The following is a 16,198-nucleotide window of genomic DNA, read 5'->3' on the forward strand; positions in this document are numbered from 1 at the left end:
TGGACAATTATGTTCAATTAGCAAATATGTTCAAAATACATATTTGATTCAACATGTCAACTATTAACTAACATTTTCAAGGATATAAAATTGTATTGTAGATGGTTTCCACTCGTTATCTGGACGGTCTACAGAAGACACTCTGACCACAGTATTGCCAAAAGCAGTCGATTTGGAAGAAGCCGATCGGGAGACGACCAATTTGCTGGTGTTCCTTCTGATGCAGTTTTTGTCAAGGTATATACCTGTATTCTTAATGCATAAACATGTGTTGACAAACCAAAGAAATAAAAAAAAAACATGTGCGCTTTGGAAATCAACCTTTCACCACACCACAATTTGACGTCTTTGTAGAAAAGGCTGAGGTATAGTTTGTAGCGCCGCTTCTTCTTCGCATTGAAAGTCGGCAGTAGACATTTTTGACGTCAATAAGTGATGTCTTCCTAAGTCTCTCACGTTAGTGATCTTTAAACCTACATTATGTACATTTATATATTATTAGAAAAAAAAACATTGTCATTCTTTCGGCATTTCTTATCAGCAGTGGTCCTTCCGAAATGCCAGTAGTTTGTAGCTTGTGAGAAATAACTATAAATATAAAAATTGACGATAAAAAGTGCCTGTGAAGGTCTAATTTCTGAATAAATGATTTGAATTTGAATTTGAATTTGACCTATATACATCAACCCAAATCTCTCCCTTCTCCTCGCGTGTCCCAGTCTCAGTCTCTGCTATGATGTTTCGATGCCTGAGGAAAAAATAAAACTTTGTTTTTTTTATTTTCAAAAATCTCCGTAAGTCAACGCACAGTCGAAATTAGGAATTTCGAAATTTTTATATAGGTTATTTGGGGAGTGTGGGGGTTAAGGGTTAAGATAGGATTACACAAAATTGTTACGGGAAATAGAATAAGCAATTTTTACGCAAGTTGCAGGTCGTGAGAAAAGGCTTGTTATATTTATAATGCAAGCATATGTTTCTTTTTTTTTATTGCATCTACATTTTATAGATCTGACCAAGCCCACCCGACGGAAGACAAGGCTACAGCTAAATCGCAAGAGCTAGTACTCAGACACTTATTCCTACTACTAGGGTACAACTGCGTGGAAAAGTACTTTCAGATATCACCTTACACGTTGAGGTAAGATGTGGAAATTTGTGACGTTTTAATTGAAATAATATTGTTTATTATTTTGCATAGAAAGAAGATTTTTGTTCTACGATACAATTTTATTCAAGAAAGTGAAAGTTTTTGCGATATGCCGCTGAGAAATTATCCGTTCTTGTAAATTTCCTACTTCAAAAATTCCCGCAAATACAATGTTCACGGGAATGATCTGAAGAAAATTCTTTATATATCCGAGAATATTTGCTGACTGTTTCCGTGGATTTTCGAAAATTTCCGGAATGATACATTGATATTGTATCCTGCTACGCGGAAAATGAGTCCCTTTTTTTCTTTCAGTTACACATGGAATATAGGTTTTCGTTTATACTGATTGAAGAATTATATCAGTTTACAAGAAAAAGCGTGTTATTTCAGACAATCGTCAATTTTCAACGCGTTCATGGCAAATTTGCCTCAAGTGTTGGATCAAAATCATGTGATGGGCGCCAGTATAGCTGAACCTACCTTATTATTATTGCAGGTAAGTGATAAACATTATCTATATTATGGAAATTGTATGAGGCAAAACTGTGGTAAGCAAAGGTAGTTTTTAATGTAAACTGTTAATAACAAAAATAGAAAATGTTTGGTTCACTCTTAAATGTAGATGTGATAGGAACTATCATAATAATTGAAGACTTAGTTTTCGAGGTTATTTATTTACGTGAAAATAACAAATTGTTGTCGAAAATTAATTTTCACTGAAAGCTACTACTTTTTGACTTTCCCGGGCCCATGACCTGATGTAATTGTTGTTTATAAATAACTAACATAATAAAACGACTAATTGAAGCACTTGTCATAGCAGAGAATATATTGAACTAGCTTTTACCCACAACTTCGTATGTGAGTAAAAATCAGATTCCCGTGGGAATTACATAAAATCCGTTCTTAGTGCTCCCCTACACTGTCCTAGGAACCTTCACATTTCAGCTTTCTACGCTCAGTAGTTTCGGTTGTGCGTTGTCTGTCAGTCAGTCAATCAGTAACGCAAGAGTTTTATATATATTTATATATAGATAAGAATAGAAAAACTACCATAGACAATAGTGTTTTCTAAACTTTCGCGCTTTGAACACATGACTAGTCTTAAGACCGGCTATACACGCTCCGATTTAAAGGACTACAGAAAGAGATGCATTTATTTATTTATTTATTTATTTATTTATTTATTTATTTATTTATTTATTTATTTATTTATTTATTTATTTATTAGAAAAGGTAGGTTATCTTACATCTCTTTTTAATACATGCATCCCTTTCTGTAGTCCCTTAAATCGGAGCGTTTGTAGTCGGTCTAAACCAGTCTTGAGTCTGACTACAAGGTCGTTGAAACATCAGCAACATTAAATAAAAAAGGACTTAACTTTAGTCCCGTTATTATAATTTATGTAGTTACCATAGATATATTATAGATAGTCATAACTGAGTGTTAACAATAATATGTATATCTACTATTCGATATTCGTGTAGTACTGCAGTAGTCCGGCGACCGGAGGCGCGAGCGCAGCCGCCGGCACCCACTCGCTGACGGCGTTGGAGCCGCATGTTCGCAGACATTGGCTTATGGCTTTATTGGTGGTTCTCTACAAGGTAAATCCTACTAATTTTATAAATGCGAAAGTTTGTGAGGATGTATGTATGTGTGTGTGTGTCTGTTACTCTTTCACGCAAAGTTTACTGGACGGATTGTTATGAAATTTGGTACACGGGTAGAATATAACCTGGAATAATACATAGTATAGTACTATTTATCCCAGAATACCCACGAGAGCGAAGCCCCGGGGCGCAGCTAGTAAGTGATATATGAGAATAGATAAGGTTGATAATGTATATAAATTATATATTAGAGAACGTTGTCTGGAAGAAACCGCTACAGCGCCTTAAGGCTATAAGGCTGCCTTTTGTGCATTTTATGTTGACATACTTAGTACTAAGTTATATGTATAACTGGCTTTTGCCCGCGGCTTCGCCCGCGTTAATTTTCCGGCATGAAAAGAAGAAATATATGTTCTTTACCATAGTTCAAACTACATGTATGCAAAATTTCAAGAAGATTAGTTGAGTAGGTAGGTAGGCAAACAAACAAACTTACTTATAATATTAGTTTAGGTTAGATTAAAGGTATCAACGTTACCTACCAGTCATACAAAAATGTATGAGATTAATAAATAAATTTTCTTGCAGTATCACTACGGTAACGGCACGCTGTGCAGTCAAGTACAGACTCTAGTTCGAATTGTGTTGAACACAGTAGAATCACAGTATCACCAATGCAAGCGAATCCCACCTATGATAGTAATGCCGCAAGCCAGAGCGAGAGGTGAGATTTTTAAAGCTTGTCTCTTTCTTTTTCTTGCGTTTCATTTTTTGAATTTGAATTGTTGAATGTATGTATATTTTTATTATTTTAATTTTAAATTATTAAGCGTCTTGTTATTTGCTTTTATGAATCTTTAACTGTATTTCAATATATATTTTTTATGTATGCAAATGAAGAATGAAGGTGTATGAATGAATGAAAACTGTATCAAAATCCGTTGCTTGTGTTAAAAGATCACATATCTTAAAACCAAACAGACCCGAAGGGCGACTTATATAATGCAAACTCATGTTTTTGCAAATGAGTTATTTTGATTATATTCAGAGGGAGATGTGCGGGTTTGTATTTTCACTTCTCACCATCGAATTGATGCGAAGTGTGTCGCAGCCAACCAATGACATTGCAGTGTGGTTGTCGTTACGTCACAATTGCGCAATGTGTTTGGTTTGCTGTATCTCATTTCGTATCAATTCGATGGTGAGAAGTGAAATGTTAACCCTCACTTTTCCCACAGATCTATCCCAACCGTCTCTAAAAACGGAGCACGAGCCGATGGCGTGCGCGGGAGTGTCGTCGGGGGCGGCGGGGGGCACCGGGGGCGCCGGGGGCGCTGGGGGCGCGGGGGCGGGGGGCGCCGGCAGCTCGCCGCTGTGCGCGGAGCGCAGCAGCAAGCTGCCGCACAAGTCTCCCGCGCACATGACCACGCATTGGGAGGACCCGCCCAAACCAAACAAGTAAGTCAATTTATTATTGTTATGCTATTTACCGACGCGGATGCGTGAACATTGTGTTTTTGTATGAGTGCTTTTATTTACCGCAATGAAAAACCAGCAATGTATACCGAATCAAAGTTTGGTTAACTGTTCGACGACAGTGTGGAGCTGAAATATCATTTTTTATAGTATAGTGGGAAAAGGTGCATGTAGGTCGCCTGATGGTAAGCGAACACCGCAGACTCACGAAACCTGATACGAGTCACCTTTTTAATATTTTTTTCGTTTTCGTCCACATTTATTTCGAGGTTCCGCTCGTAACTTATTTTTGTGCGAACAAACATACAGACAGACAGACAAAAAATGTTTTGACTTCTATTGGTCCCATAAAGACCCACCTTAATTATTTTTCTTTAATATCGCCTATGTACAGACATAGCTATCTTCCAGTTTTATTATATGTATAGAAAAGTTGATACATACGTATTCATCGTGCGCTTATTCTAGATACCAACAATGGAGTCTAGAACAGGAATCATCAGAGAGCGAGCTGATAGCAATACCGGAGACGAGCGATAAATCTGACACCACCGTGCACGGAAGCACTGCCCCTGTGAGTATAAACGATATATTAAAAAATCTTTAGTAATCTTGATGAAATATCCATATAATAAAAGAAATCATGCGTATGTACTTAAAAAATATTGTGTATTTTAATGAAATAAAAATATAAAAAAGTATTTTTTTAAAACATTTTTATTAACATTGCACATTACAAATTATGTCAAATGTAGATTCTACAATAATTAATTATTAACCTCATTGTTGCTAATTCTAAAGTGAATATCTCAATGAAAGGACAGACATTTTTTTTTTGTAGTCTGTGGTGTCCCACTGCCGGGCACAGGCTTTAAATACCTTAACTAGATTATAATACAAATACTTAATTACTTTAAATTTTGTATAGAATTCGATTGCGGATTCGCAAAGAAACGTTTCTTTGCGTATGGAGCAATCGGTAAATTAATGGAATTAAAATCATTATTACAGGGTTCGTTTGACGAGCCATCTCATTACGAAGATCCGCCGAAAATCGAGACACCTGCGACAACTGTTCACCCAACTTTAGCAAAAAATGCAAGTAAACTTGTCCACCATCACCACTACATAGTATAATACAAAGTCGCTTTCCGCTGTCTGTCCCTATGCATGCTTAGATCTCTAAAACTACCCAACAGATTTTGATGCGGGTTTTTTGATAAATAGTCTAATACCTGAGGAAGGCTTTGGTGTATAATTTACTAGCGGCCCGTCCCGGCTTTGCTCGAGTAAAAACGTAATAAATTATACCCCAAAACCTTCATCAGGAATCACTCTATATATTGGTGAATACCGCATGAAAATCCGTCCAGTAGTTTTTGAGTTTATCGCGAACAGACAGGCGCGGTAGAGGACTTTGTTTACAATATGTAAGGATTAAGGTTTTACCCGATCTTATATCAATAAATTCAAGAACGTGGTAGATATATCAATAAATTTAGGAACTTGGCACCCTGCACTTACCCTCTACCTCCAAACATGGCGGGGCGGCTGCTTGTGCTGCCGAAGTGGGTAAAAAAAGGAAATACGCAGGTCTGGGGGATACGTTCATGTTTTTACCTTTCGCAGTGGAGACAAAAGGGTCCTTGGGTCCCTGAAGCTAGAAAATTTTTGAAAGAGATTTCAACGCGTCTCATCGAGACAACTGGTGATCCGAGATCAGGTATTTTCTTTGCTCAGCGTATAAGTCTGGCAGTACAGCGAGGAAATGCTGCCAGCATTCCGGGCACGTTGCCTCGGGGCGGCGCGTTTGAGGAGGTTTTTTATTTGTAATGTACTTATATAATATACCTAGCTTGTAATATTTATTATTGTATTCAAATAAAGACTATGCGAAGAATTTCATTTAAAAAAAAGAATGAGGTTCTTGTCAATGGATGCTTCATCTATAAAACGACAAAACAATCACGTTTATTGTATTGGAGACACTTTAAATATTTATTTTCTCTTTTTTCGTATGTGTTTGTCATTATAGCTGCAACAGAAATACTTGTGAAAATTTCAATAGGTTAGTTGACAAATTTTTGTTTTGATGACTATTTGAAAGCCCTTATATTAATAGAAACACCAGTGAAAAAAATGCTGTGAAAATGATAATGCTTTCAAAGATATGACAAAAATAAAATCACTCATTTTTGAACTCGTCCAAACGCTCCGTACTAAATGACACGAAGAAGTGACGTCACAACTTGCTAAAATGTTCGTTGAAACAGCTACCTTAAATATTACGTTTATAATGTTGATTTCTTAATAAAAGTTGTTACAACATTTTAGTTTTTTATTATGGTTAAATTTATTTTTATAATTTTATACTTTTTGAAAATAGACTTTCCAATCAACTTTAAATCTTCGTATATTTAGATCCAGCTGCATTGTTACTTTGTATGAATCATTATAATGATCCTAAATGATATTTTAGGATTTTATCTACATTATAAATATTTTTTAGGAATTTTCTGACTTGTCAACTATTGTAACTAACACTAACATGTGATACAGCTTGGTGACAGATGGACAGACAGACGGACAGCGGAGTCTCAGTAATAAGAGCCCGTTTTACTCTATGGTTATAAAACTTACTTTTATCGTATTTATTTTTACATTTTCTCTTATAATTCAACTTGTGGTTATAAAATTATTATCATTGTTGGTCAGCAACAGACTGAAACTGAATTAATAGTTTGATTCGAGCAAAATCTTTTATTTAGGGTCCAACAGTGAGCTCTCGCTCAGCCCATCAGCTTTCGACCAGCTCATCTGTGTCTATTGGCAGCGATTCGTCTAATCTGTAAGTAAATTGACATGTGCAGTATTAGTTGCGTCCCGGGGATTTACTCTTGTGGGGATATCGAATAAAATAAGTACCCTATGTCTTTCATTGATACTGTAGCTTTTTACTTGTGAAAGAATTTTGGAAATCGGTTTAGTAGTTCCGAAGTTAAAAATTAAGTACAAAATTACAAACTCTGTACTCTTTACAATTGTTGTCTAGATATTATAGAAATAGAAATTATTTATTTACATGAAACACGGTATAAAAAGGTGTTACAAATAAAAGATATAGACCAGCATGTCTCGCCGTTCCTCGGCATGTAAATTTTCACGATTAATGTCATCTTAATTTATCATGTTTCTACTTGTACCTCAATTACAATTACAATATTATACTAATTTACATTTAAACCAATAATAAGCCAATAATTTCCTTAAAATAAAACTATAAATTATGGACATCTCATGGTCCAGAATTCTTCCATGTCATAGAAACATTGGTCAAGTAACCATTTTCTCAATTGAGTTTTAAAATGTTTTTCTGGCAACTCTCTAATATCCTTTGGTAATTTGTTATACACCTTTACCGACATGACATAACAATTATTACCAAAAAGCGAAGTTCTACAAATTGGTATTACCAATCGAGTGGGATCTCTATGTGGAAATCTGCGGTTGGCTATATCACCGATTCTAGTAAAATAGTTCGAATGCGATCTAACGAAAGTTCCTACCTCGAGGATGTACATACAGGTAAGAGTCAGGATGCTGTGATTCTTAAATAATGGTCGACAAGACTCAAGAGGACCCTTCCCATACAATGCTCTTAAACATTTTTTTTGTGTAATAAATGCCCTTTTTATGTCTGTTGAATTTCCCCACAATAGAAGTCCATATCTTAATACTGACGCTACGTAACCGTGGTACGCTGTACGAGCAATGTTTTCATTAGAAATAGACCTTAATTTCCTTAGAGCAAATACAAATTTATTTAGTTTTTTACACACACTATCTATATGAGCCTTCCAATTACAATGGCTATCTAATGTGAGCCCAAGGAAAAGTGTACTAGTAGCCTCTGTCAAATGTTGGTTCTGGCAATTTATATTTAGAGTAGGTTTAACAGTCTGATAATTTAAAAATTGTATAAATGTCGTTTTTCCAATATTTACGTGCAGATTATTAGATTTCAACCATTTAGTTACCGCTTCAACAGTTACATTTATGGCAGTTTCGAATTTAACATCGTCGTCAGTATCAGCAATAATTATAGAAATGTCGTCAGCAAACAAAACACATTTATTTTTAGTTATTGAAATAATGTCATTTATATAAAGTAAAAATAGCAGTGGTCCCAATATACTTCCTTGTGGAACCCCGTATTTGTTTTCTTTGAAAATGGAACGGTGTGATTGCATTTCATTTTTTTTATTTATACGAGATATTTCCACGCATTGGGTTCTATTTGTCAAATAGCTTTTTATCCAGTCATTAACTAAACCCCTAATGCCATATCTTTCTAATTTTCCGACCAAATTTACATGATCGACAAAGTCGAAAGCCTTTGACATATCAAAAAACACTGTCACAACCGGTTTTTTATTATCAATATTTTGTGTGATAGTACCAATAAGAGAAAAGGCTGCCAGAGTGGTAGATTTGTTCTGTTGGAACCCATTTTGTTCTTCAATAATGATGTTGTGTTTATTGATAAATGAATTTATGCGCCTTAACATAGCTTTTTCAAATATTTTGGATAACACAGGAATCAAAGTAATAGGTCTATAATTATTGAGCTCTATTTTATCTCCCTTCTTAAAAAGCGGTTTTACTATAGAGATTTTCAATTTATTAGGAAATTTGCCATTTACAAATGATAAATTAATAAGATATGTCAAGACTTTTGCAATTAAACCAGCACATAATTTTAATATAAAAGTAGGAATATCATCATAACCCACTGCTTTGGTATTATTTAATGATTGAATTATTTTGATAACCTCGTCTTCGGTACAAGGTGTAAGATACAAACTATCGTTAATTTGCTGGTTGGTGTTGCAAGATGGTCTTTGTGGTTTTGCTTTCTGGTCAGTGTTAGTTATATTTATATAATAGTCATTGAATGTTTCCGCGATATGTCGTGGGTCAGTGATATTTATTCCGTTCGTATTTATTGATTCGATGTCATTATTGATATACACTTTGTCAGTTTTATTTTTTATAATATTCCAGGTTGCCTTGCATTTATTTTTGGCACTTTTAATAGTTTTTAAATTCAGGCACCGTTTGGAAGTATTCATGCATTTCCGTAGAATTTTATTGTAATTCATGTATATTAATTTATTTTCTTCCGTGTGATGCCTGTAGCAGTTAAATCGGAGTTGACGTTTATGTCTGCATGCTTTTCTGATACCTTTTGTTATCCATTTTGGTGACCCGGCGTTAGTATTAACTTTAATTTTTTGTAATGGAAAGCATAGATTAAAAAACATACAGAAGTTATCATGAAATTCATCAAATGCTTTATTTAAACAGGTTTCGCTCATAACTTCGGACCATGTTAGGGCTGAAAGACATTCTTGAAATTTTTGGACATTTTCTTTAGAGAAGTTACGTTGAATTTTATAATAGTATTTTCTTTCGTCTTCTGTCCGTATCTTAAACGTAAGAGTTTGGCCTGTATTGTGGTCTGAAAGGTAGAGGTTGTGAGTTTTTCCTACACCATCTTTGAAATTGCTAGCAATGAGATCAATACACCTTTTTTGTCTTGTTGGTTCTTTTATGTGTTGTACTAAATTATGATTAAGAAATATACCGCTCAACCTTTGAGAATCACTATTAGTTTCTAACATATTCACGTTAAAATCTCCAGCTATAATAATTTTTTTATTACAATGTGACTGTATTTGATGTAATAATGATTCAAGTTTTGTGAAAAATTCTGAAAGGTTTGAGTCTGGGGTTCTATAAACACAGATGATTACAACACCGAGCGATGTTATGTCCGCACCACAACATTCGAATACACTGTCTATCGAAGATTGCTTACATAGAGGAATTTCTTTAAAATTTAAATTTTTCCTTAAAAGTATACATACGCCCCCTCTCTTTATATCATCTCGTGAGTAAAAAGATGCAAGATTGAAATTTTTGAAATTAACATTATATTCCTCTCCAGATTTGATAAAGGTTTCCGAAAAACAAAGGATATCTAAGCGTAATTGATTATTAGAAAACTCCTCTTCATAAACTTCTAATATTTCCGTTTTATTAACCAAACCTGCTATATTTTGGTGTAAAAGGGTTATTTTATTAATTTGACTGGGAACGAAAAAATGTTCTACTTTGTTGATCATTTGATACAACATTCCCTATGTCATTCTTCGTATATGCATCGCTCTTGGTAGAATTGCTGTTTACTTTTTGAAAATAGAATGGTATCGTTCCTTTACGTGGCTTTTGCCGAGATATATCTTTATCCACTCGGTTGGTAGTATTTTTAATACTAATAGAATGTTATGTTGTTACAATTTATGGTATTGTATGGAGTTTCGATATACGTCATTGAAAACCACGAAGTCGGTTTCAAAATTCATTTATTCCCTAGGAATAAGGTTCAAAAGTATGCACGGACCATACAACGGAGAGCAATGTACTACAAACACAACGGAGCAATGGAACCGGGCTTTATGTGAAAAAAAGGTTCTTAGTCGTGTATCATATGTGATACTTTTTGATATTAAAAATCTACATTATATAGGCGTGCACAAGAGTTTACAATCTATAACACCAGTAAACAGAAATTTATTTATAATACGTTAATTTTATGATTATTTTAGTAAATCAACTCCAATGAGTGGACAATCCGTGGAGATATGGCCGGACCAGTTACACGGACAGCAGACCTCCCCCCGCGCTAAGATACTCGGGAAACAGAAGAGGATTGTAGGTAAATAAACACATTTGACGACCTCGATGGCGCAGTGGTAAAAGTTCTTGCCACTGAACCGAGAGGTCCCGGGTTCGAGCCCCGGTCGGGTCATCGTGGAAAATGATATTTTTCTTATTGGCCCGGGTCTTGGATGTTTATCTATATATGTATTTGTTATAAAATATAGTATCGTTAAGTTAGTACTCCATAACACAAGTCTCGAACTTACTTTGGGGGTATCTCAATCTGTGTGATTTGTCCAAATATATTTATTTATTCATTCATTCATTCATCTATTCATTCATTCATTCATTCATGTTGTTTGCGGGGCTGGGTGTGTTGTGCTCATTTCTGTGTTTGTATCTTCCGCGGACCCGCGATACAAGCTTAGTGCTTAGGGCTTGCCACTAGATGGCGGTAAGTAGTCGTAAAGTCATGTCAGGTGCCTTTAGGCGACTTGAATAAAAATCTGACACCAGTGTTAGCAATGACACGCTCGATATGATGATGAGTGCTTAGGGCCGTTGTGTGTTGTCAATTTACTTGTCTATAGGTCTCATCTGCAGACTGGATCGCTAGTCGCGGGTGGGCTTTGACTTGGCTAAATAATTTTCCACTTGACTATATTTTCGATATTGTGTGTCTATAAATAGATAAATGCTCCACTTGTATACATATAAATTGATCCCCTATAACTTATCACAATTTAATGTCATATATTCAGCAAATGCCACGAATACGCTAGAAAAATTTGGTGCGCAACAAATCGCTCTCTCCTTTTCATTAAAATTCAAAGAAGTGAGATCCAAGATGTGCTTTTTTCATTCGAATCAATGGTAATGAGTGAGAAAGAGCTATGTATTGCGCGTCAAATGCGCATTCTTCCGGCCTATAACTGGCGTGTGGTTCCGCCCTTTAATAGAACCATTGCACATGCCCCATGGATATCGTACGAGGTGACTGAAGGGACATAGCCTTGGCAGATAGGCAACAATAGTATTCCCAAGGAGAGTTGACGTCAGGCAGTTAGTTGTAAAATCACAACCGAATCTTTAAGTTCTATTAACGCTGACTCCGAGCTTCGGTAAATCAACCGAGAACACGCGAGATTCTACCGACCTATAAATACGCACTAACCTATCACTTATTGTTTAGTAGGCAGCAGCACTTCCCCCGATACTGGTCCATCGTCATCGGGCTCGGGTCAGTTCTCGTCGTGGCCGCACAAATCTCAGGAACACCACCACGTCAAAAGTCCTGGTACGTTATACTGAACTGTTTTATATGAAACTGTTTTATATGTTCTGTGTAATCTTTATTTGGCATGTGTTAAGGTTTCGTTTTGCTTGAATTATTTTCGTCAGTTTTATTTTTCTTTATTTAAGTATGTATAGCACCGACTGTAACTATATTTGCACACCATTCTATAGTAAGGCATGTTGAGTTAATGTTTTAAGATTTTATCTATTTATTTACACGTGATGTTAAAAATAAAATATATTTTACTTTAAAGAAAAAAAAGAAAAGAATAACAGTAAGCCCATATGTCCTGATAGGGTCGACCAACACTTTGTAAATGAGTTTTTTTCGGCATGCCTTTTAACAGTAGTCGTTGCTGGTAGTTTGTAACTTTTTGAGAAATCCTACTAGTATTATAAATGCGAAAAATTGTTAGGTTGAGTATGTGTATGTTTGTTAGTCTTTCACGCAAAATCTACAGGACCGATTATTATGAAATTTGATATACGGGTAGAATATAACCTGAAATAACACAAAGGGTAGTATTTATCCTGAAATTCCCACGGGAGGGTGGCCCCTGGGCGCAGCTAGTACTATATAATTTTAAAATTCGACGCCTGTGAAGGTTTAATTTGTGAATAAATACTTTGATTATGTTGCCTTTTGTCTACTATATATATGGAAGTGATTTTTTTTACTCTTCAAACGATTCACACAGATTTTGAAGTTTGGCATATAAAGAGAGGTACAATTTTTTATCTTTGTTGTTAATCTTCACTAGTTGAAGTAGAAAAACAGATATAAATACAATAAATATATATAATAATAGATAGGAAATAGATGAATCATACGATATAAATGTGAACGTATGTTTGTTTCACATTTAATAATGTTTATAATTCAGATTGAGAATCATTGTAGCATATAATTGAAATCGGTTGTAAAGACACCTACAGTGATTCTCAATCTGTTTCAACGAATCTGAATACCACTCATATTCTGAACAGTAAAAGGCGTGGCTTCAGCAGGCGTAGCATATGCATCACCCGAATCGCCTCTCTCGAAGATGGAAGTGTGGTGGCCCGCGCCCCCGCAGCGACCGCCCCACCCTCAGCATCAGCCGTTCCACATCCCACCTACTGAGAGGTAACATTTGATTTCAAATACCAGAGCATTTGAAAGCGATTCCCGAACTTTTCCAGCCCGCGACGCACTTGCAAGCTTAGTAATATATCTAGCTTACCCTAGGTAGCTATATCAAGGATACACACGAAAAAACACCCTCAGCATCAACAGTTCCACCGTGATTCAATATGCTAAACTCTAGCCTATTTAAATATCACTGGTATTTTAAAGTGATTCCCAAAATTTTCCAGCCACTACACCTACAAGCTTAGTATTATGTCACGTCGTCCTTACTTAACCTACATTGGGTAGCTATATCAAGTTGATACAGTAGAAAGAAATAGGTAAGTAGGAAAGAAAGAGAGAGCCACAAATTAACGTATAAACCTGTGCTGAGTGCGCTCAAAATATTGTCGCTTTATTCGTGAATACTTATGAATTTTGTGTCATGATCTAGGCTCTGTTTATTTTCTACGGGGGGTACCAGGGCGCCGTGTTGCACAGTTTGGGAATCCAATGTCTTCGTGACGTGACGATAAAACTTTAGCTGTCGAAATATAAAGTTGGAAGAAAAACTATTATTTTTGTGCACTTTCTAAATTTACAATGCACAAAACAATATTTTTTGTCAAGATCTCTCTAGCGACAATAAAAACTTGTGTCAAGTGAAATAGACACACTGTAAATGAAATAGACACATTTTAAATGAAATAGACGAACTGTAAATGAAATAGACGAACTGTAAATGAAATAGACGAACTGTAAATGAAATAGACGAACTGTAAATGAAATAGACACATTGGAAATGAAATAGACGAACTGTAAATGAAATAAACCAACTGTAAATGAAATAGACATATTGTAAATGAAATAGACATATTGTAAATGAAATAGACATATTGTAAATGAAATAGACGAACTGTAAATGAAATAGACACATGGTAAATGAAATAGATAAACTGTAAGTGACATAGACACACTGTAAATGAAAGGATTTATTTGTCTCAGGTTATTGCCGATCGGACCGAAGCCCAACAAAGAGCAATATCCAGTATTCAATGCGCTGGTGGACAGAGTGAGAGAAGCTCTTAGTCTTCCGGGTATGAAGAATGTTTTGTTTGGTTAATAAAATGTGTTGCTTACGGAATTAAATTGATTTAAATTACCGTAAAATTTAAGGTTTAACGTTTTTTAATATGAAATTAAGTATTTTTTTTAGTTATTGAAAAGTATTTTGCTTTGCGATAATAGATGAATTGGAAGAACATACTGAAATGGTCTGTAAAAAAATATGGAGTCTATTTTATATACTTAATCATTTAATACATGTAGGTGAGGAAAAAAATGGTTCAAGGTGTATTATGCTTTGGTGGACTCCCACCATAGTTATCACTAGCTTGCAACTACACAAAAATATACTTTTTTTTTAAACTAATTACATATTTTACATAACTACTTTAACGAAATATATGCGGCGTAACTTCTCCGGCGATAATCCTTAACTCTATTTCAGAATAACGAATAACTTTTTTACCGATAATTAATATTTTATTATTTATAGCTTTTTTACTGATTTAATAAATGTTTTGTTATTTCAGACGATTCCACAGACAAAACGGACTCCAGTAAGTCGGAACCGGAGCCGACACCCACCCCCACGCCCACGAGCAGGGCTCCAGAAATGAAGAAATTGTCTTCAGAAGGCAGCCGGTATGTTCATGTACTGTCCTAACTAATATTATAAATGTAAGTTTGTCTGTTTATTTGGTACTTAAGGAACAAAACATACGTTGTATGTTTTGTTACGTACAAATATACCGTATGTTACCGGTAAAAACCGTGTTACCGTATGTTACCGTAATAAATTGTACTCTTTATAATTCAGATTGAAGATCATTGTAGCATATAACCGAGATCGGTTGTAAATAAACAAACATGCCGTATGTTACCGGTAAAAACATAATAAATTATACTCTTAAACCTTCCTCAGGAATCACTCTATCTATTGGTGAAAACCGCATGAAAATACGTGCAGTAGTTTTTGAGTTTATCGCAAACAGACGGACAGAGTCTGTCTGTCAGTTTTATAGCATGCAAGGATAAGGATTATTGTACAGTCAACAGCACATCAAGTTACTCTGCATGAGCATCTGTGGCGCGGCAATAGCGGCGAGTTTGCAATGAATTTGGGTAGGTTGATGTGCTGTTGAGTGTACACGTTTGGATATACGTGCTTGTCCAGATCACGTGGCACGTCTCCCAGACGCCTGGCGCGCCAGGCCGCGCAGCTGGGCTCCCCGCCCGCGCCCGACCACGACCACGACCACGACCACGCAGACGGCCCACAAAGACCTAATAGCACTGGTAAGATGTGTTTATTTATTTTGTTGTATGAAGTTGTATTGTAGACTTGTATTGTGACGCTGTTATTCTTACTATACTAATACTATAAATGCGAAAGTTTGTGATGTGTGTAAGTATTGTATGTATGTTTGTTACTCTTCTACGCAATATGCACTGGATCAATTGTTATGAAACTTTTTATCCCGAAAATCTCACGGAAGTGAAGCTTCGAGGCGCAACGAGTAATAAAATAAAGCGAATGGGCTGTGGCGATCACTGGTGAGGATGTGTGTATGTTTGTTACTCTTTCACACAAAATCTACTAGACGGACTGTTATGAAATTTGGTGCACGGGTAGAATATAACCTGGAATAACACATAATTTTTATCCCAAATATCCCACGAGAGCGAAGCCCCGGGGCGCAGCTAGTAAACAAATAAATATTTAATGTAAAATCACAATGGCATAATGAATAGATTTTTAC

At 35.6% G+C, this 16,198-nt stretch overlaps 1 protein-coding gene across 5 annotated transcripts in view; it reads left to right on the forward strand.

Annotated features, from left to right (window-relative positions):
- Positions 1-16,198, forward strand: part of unc79 (uncoordinated 79) — a 60,339-nt gene that overhangs the window by 34,233 nt on the left and 9,908 nt on the right. For 4 of the 5 annotated variants that reach the window (XM_053759426.1, XM_053759429.1, XM_053759427.1 and 1 more), the window contains 15 exons: positions 102-237; positions 1,010-1,141; positions 1,544-1,649; positions 2,642-2,761; positions 3,356-3,491; positions 4,006-4,225; positions 4,712-4,817; positions 5,255-5,341; positions 7,012-7,091; positions 10,915-11,024; positions 12,162-12,266; positions 13,253-13,391; positions 14,379-14,470; positions 14,969-15,080; positions 15,613-15,734. In XM_053759426.1, coding sequence (XP_053615401.1) covers positions 102-237; positions 1,010-1,141; positions 1,544-1,649; positions 2,642-2,761; positions 3,356-3,491; positions 4,006-4,225; positions 4,712-4,817; positions 5,255-5,341; positions 7,012-7,091; positions 10,915-11,024; positions 12,162-12,266; positions 13,253-13,391; positions 14,379-14,470; positions 14,969-15,080; positions 15,613-15,734 — 1,803 coding nt within the window. The remainder of the gene's footprint in view (positions 1-101; positions 238-1,009; positions 1,142-1,543; positions 1,650-2,641; positions 2,762-3,355; positions 3,492-4,005; positions 4,226-4,711; positions 4,818-5,254; positions 5,342-7,011; positions 7,092-10,914; positions 11,025-12,161; positions 12,267-13,252; positions 13,392-14,378; positions 14,471-14,968; positions 15,081-15,612; positions 15,735-16,198) is intronic. The other variant, XM_053759428.1, reaches the window with a different exon arrangement.

Source organism: Plodia interpunctella, chromosome 19 (assembly GCF_027563975.2).
Source record: "Plodia interpunctella isolate USDA-ARS_2022_Savannah chromosome 19, ilPloInte3.2, whole genome shotgun sequence".
Taxonomy (NCBI): Eukaryota; Metazoa; Arthropoda; class Insecta; order Lepidoptera; family Pyralidae; genus Plodia; species Plodia interpunctella.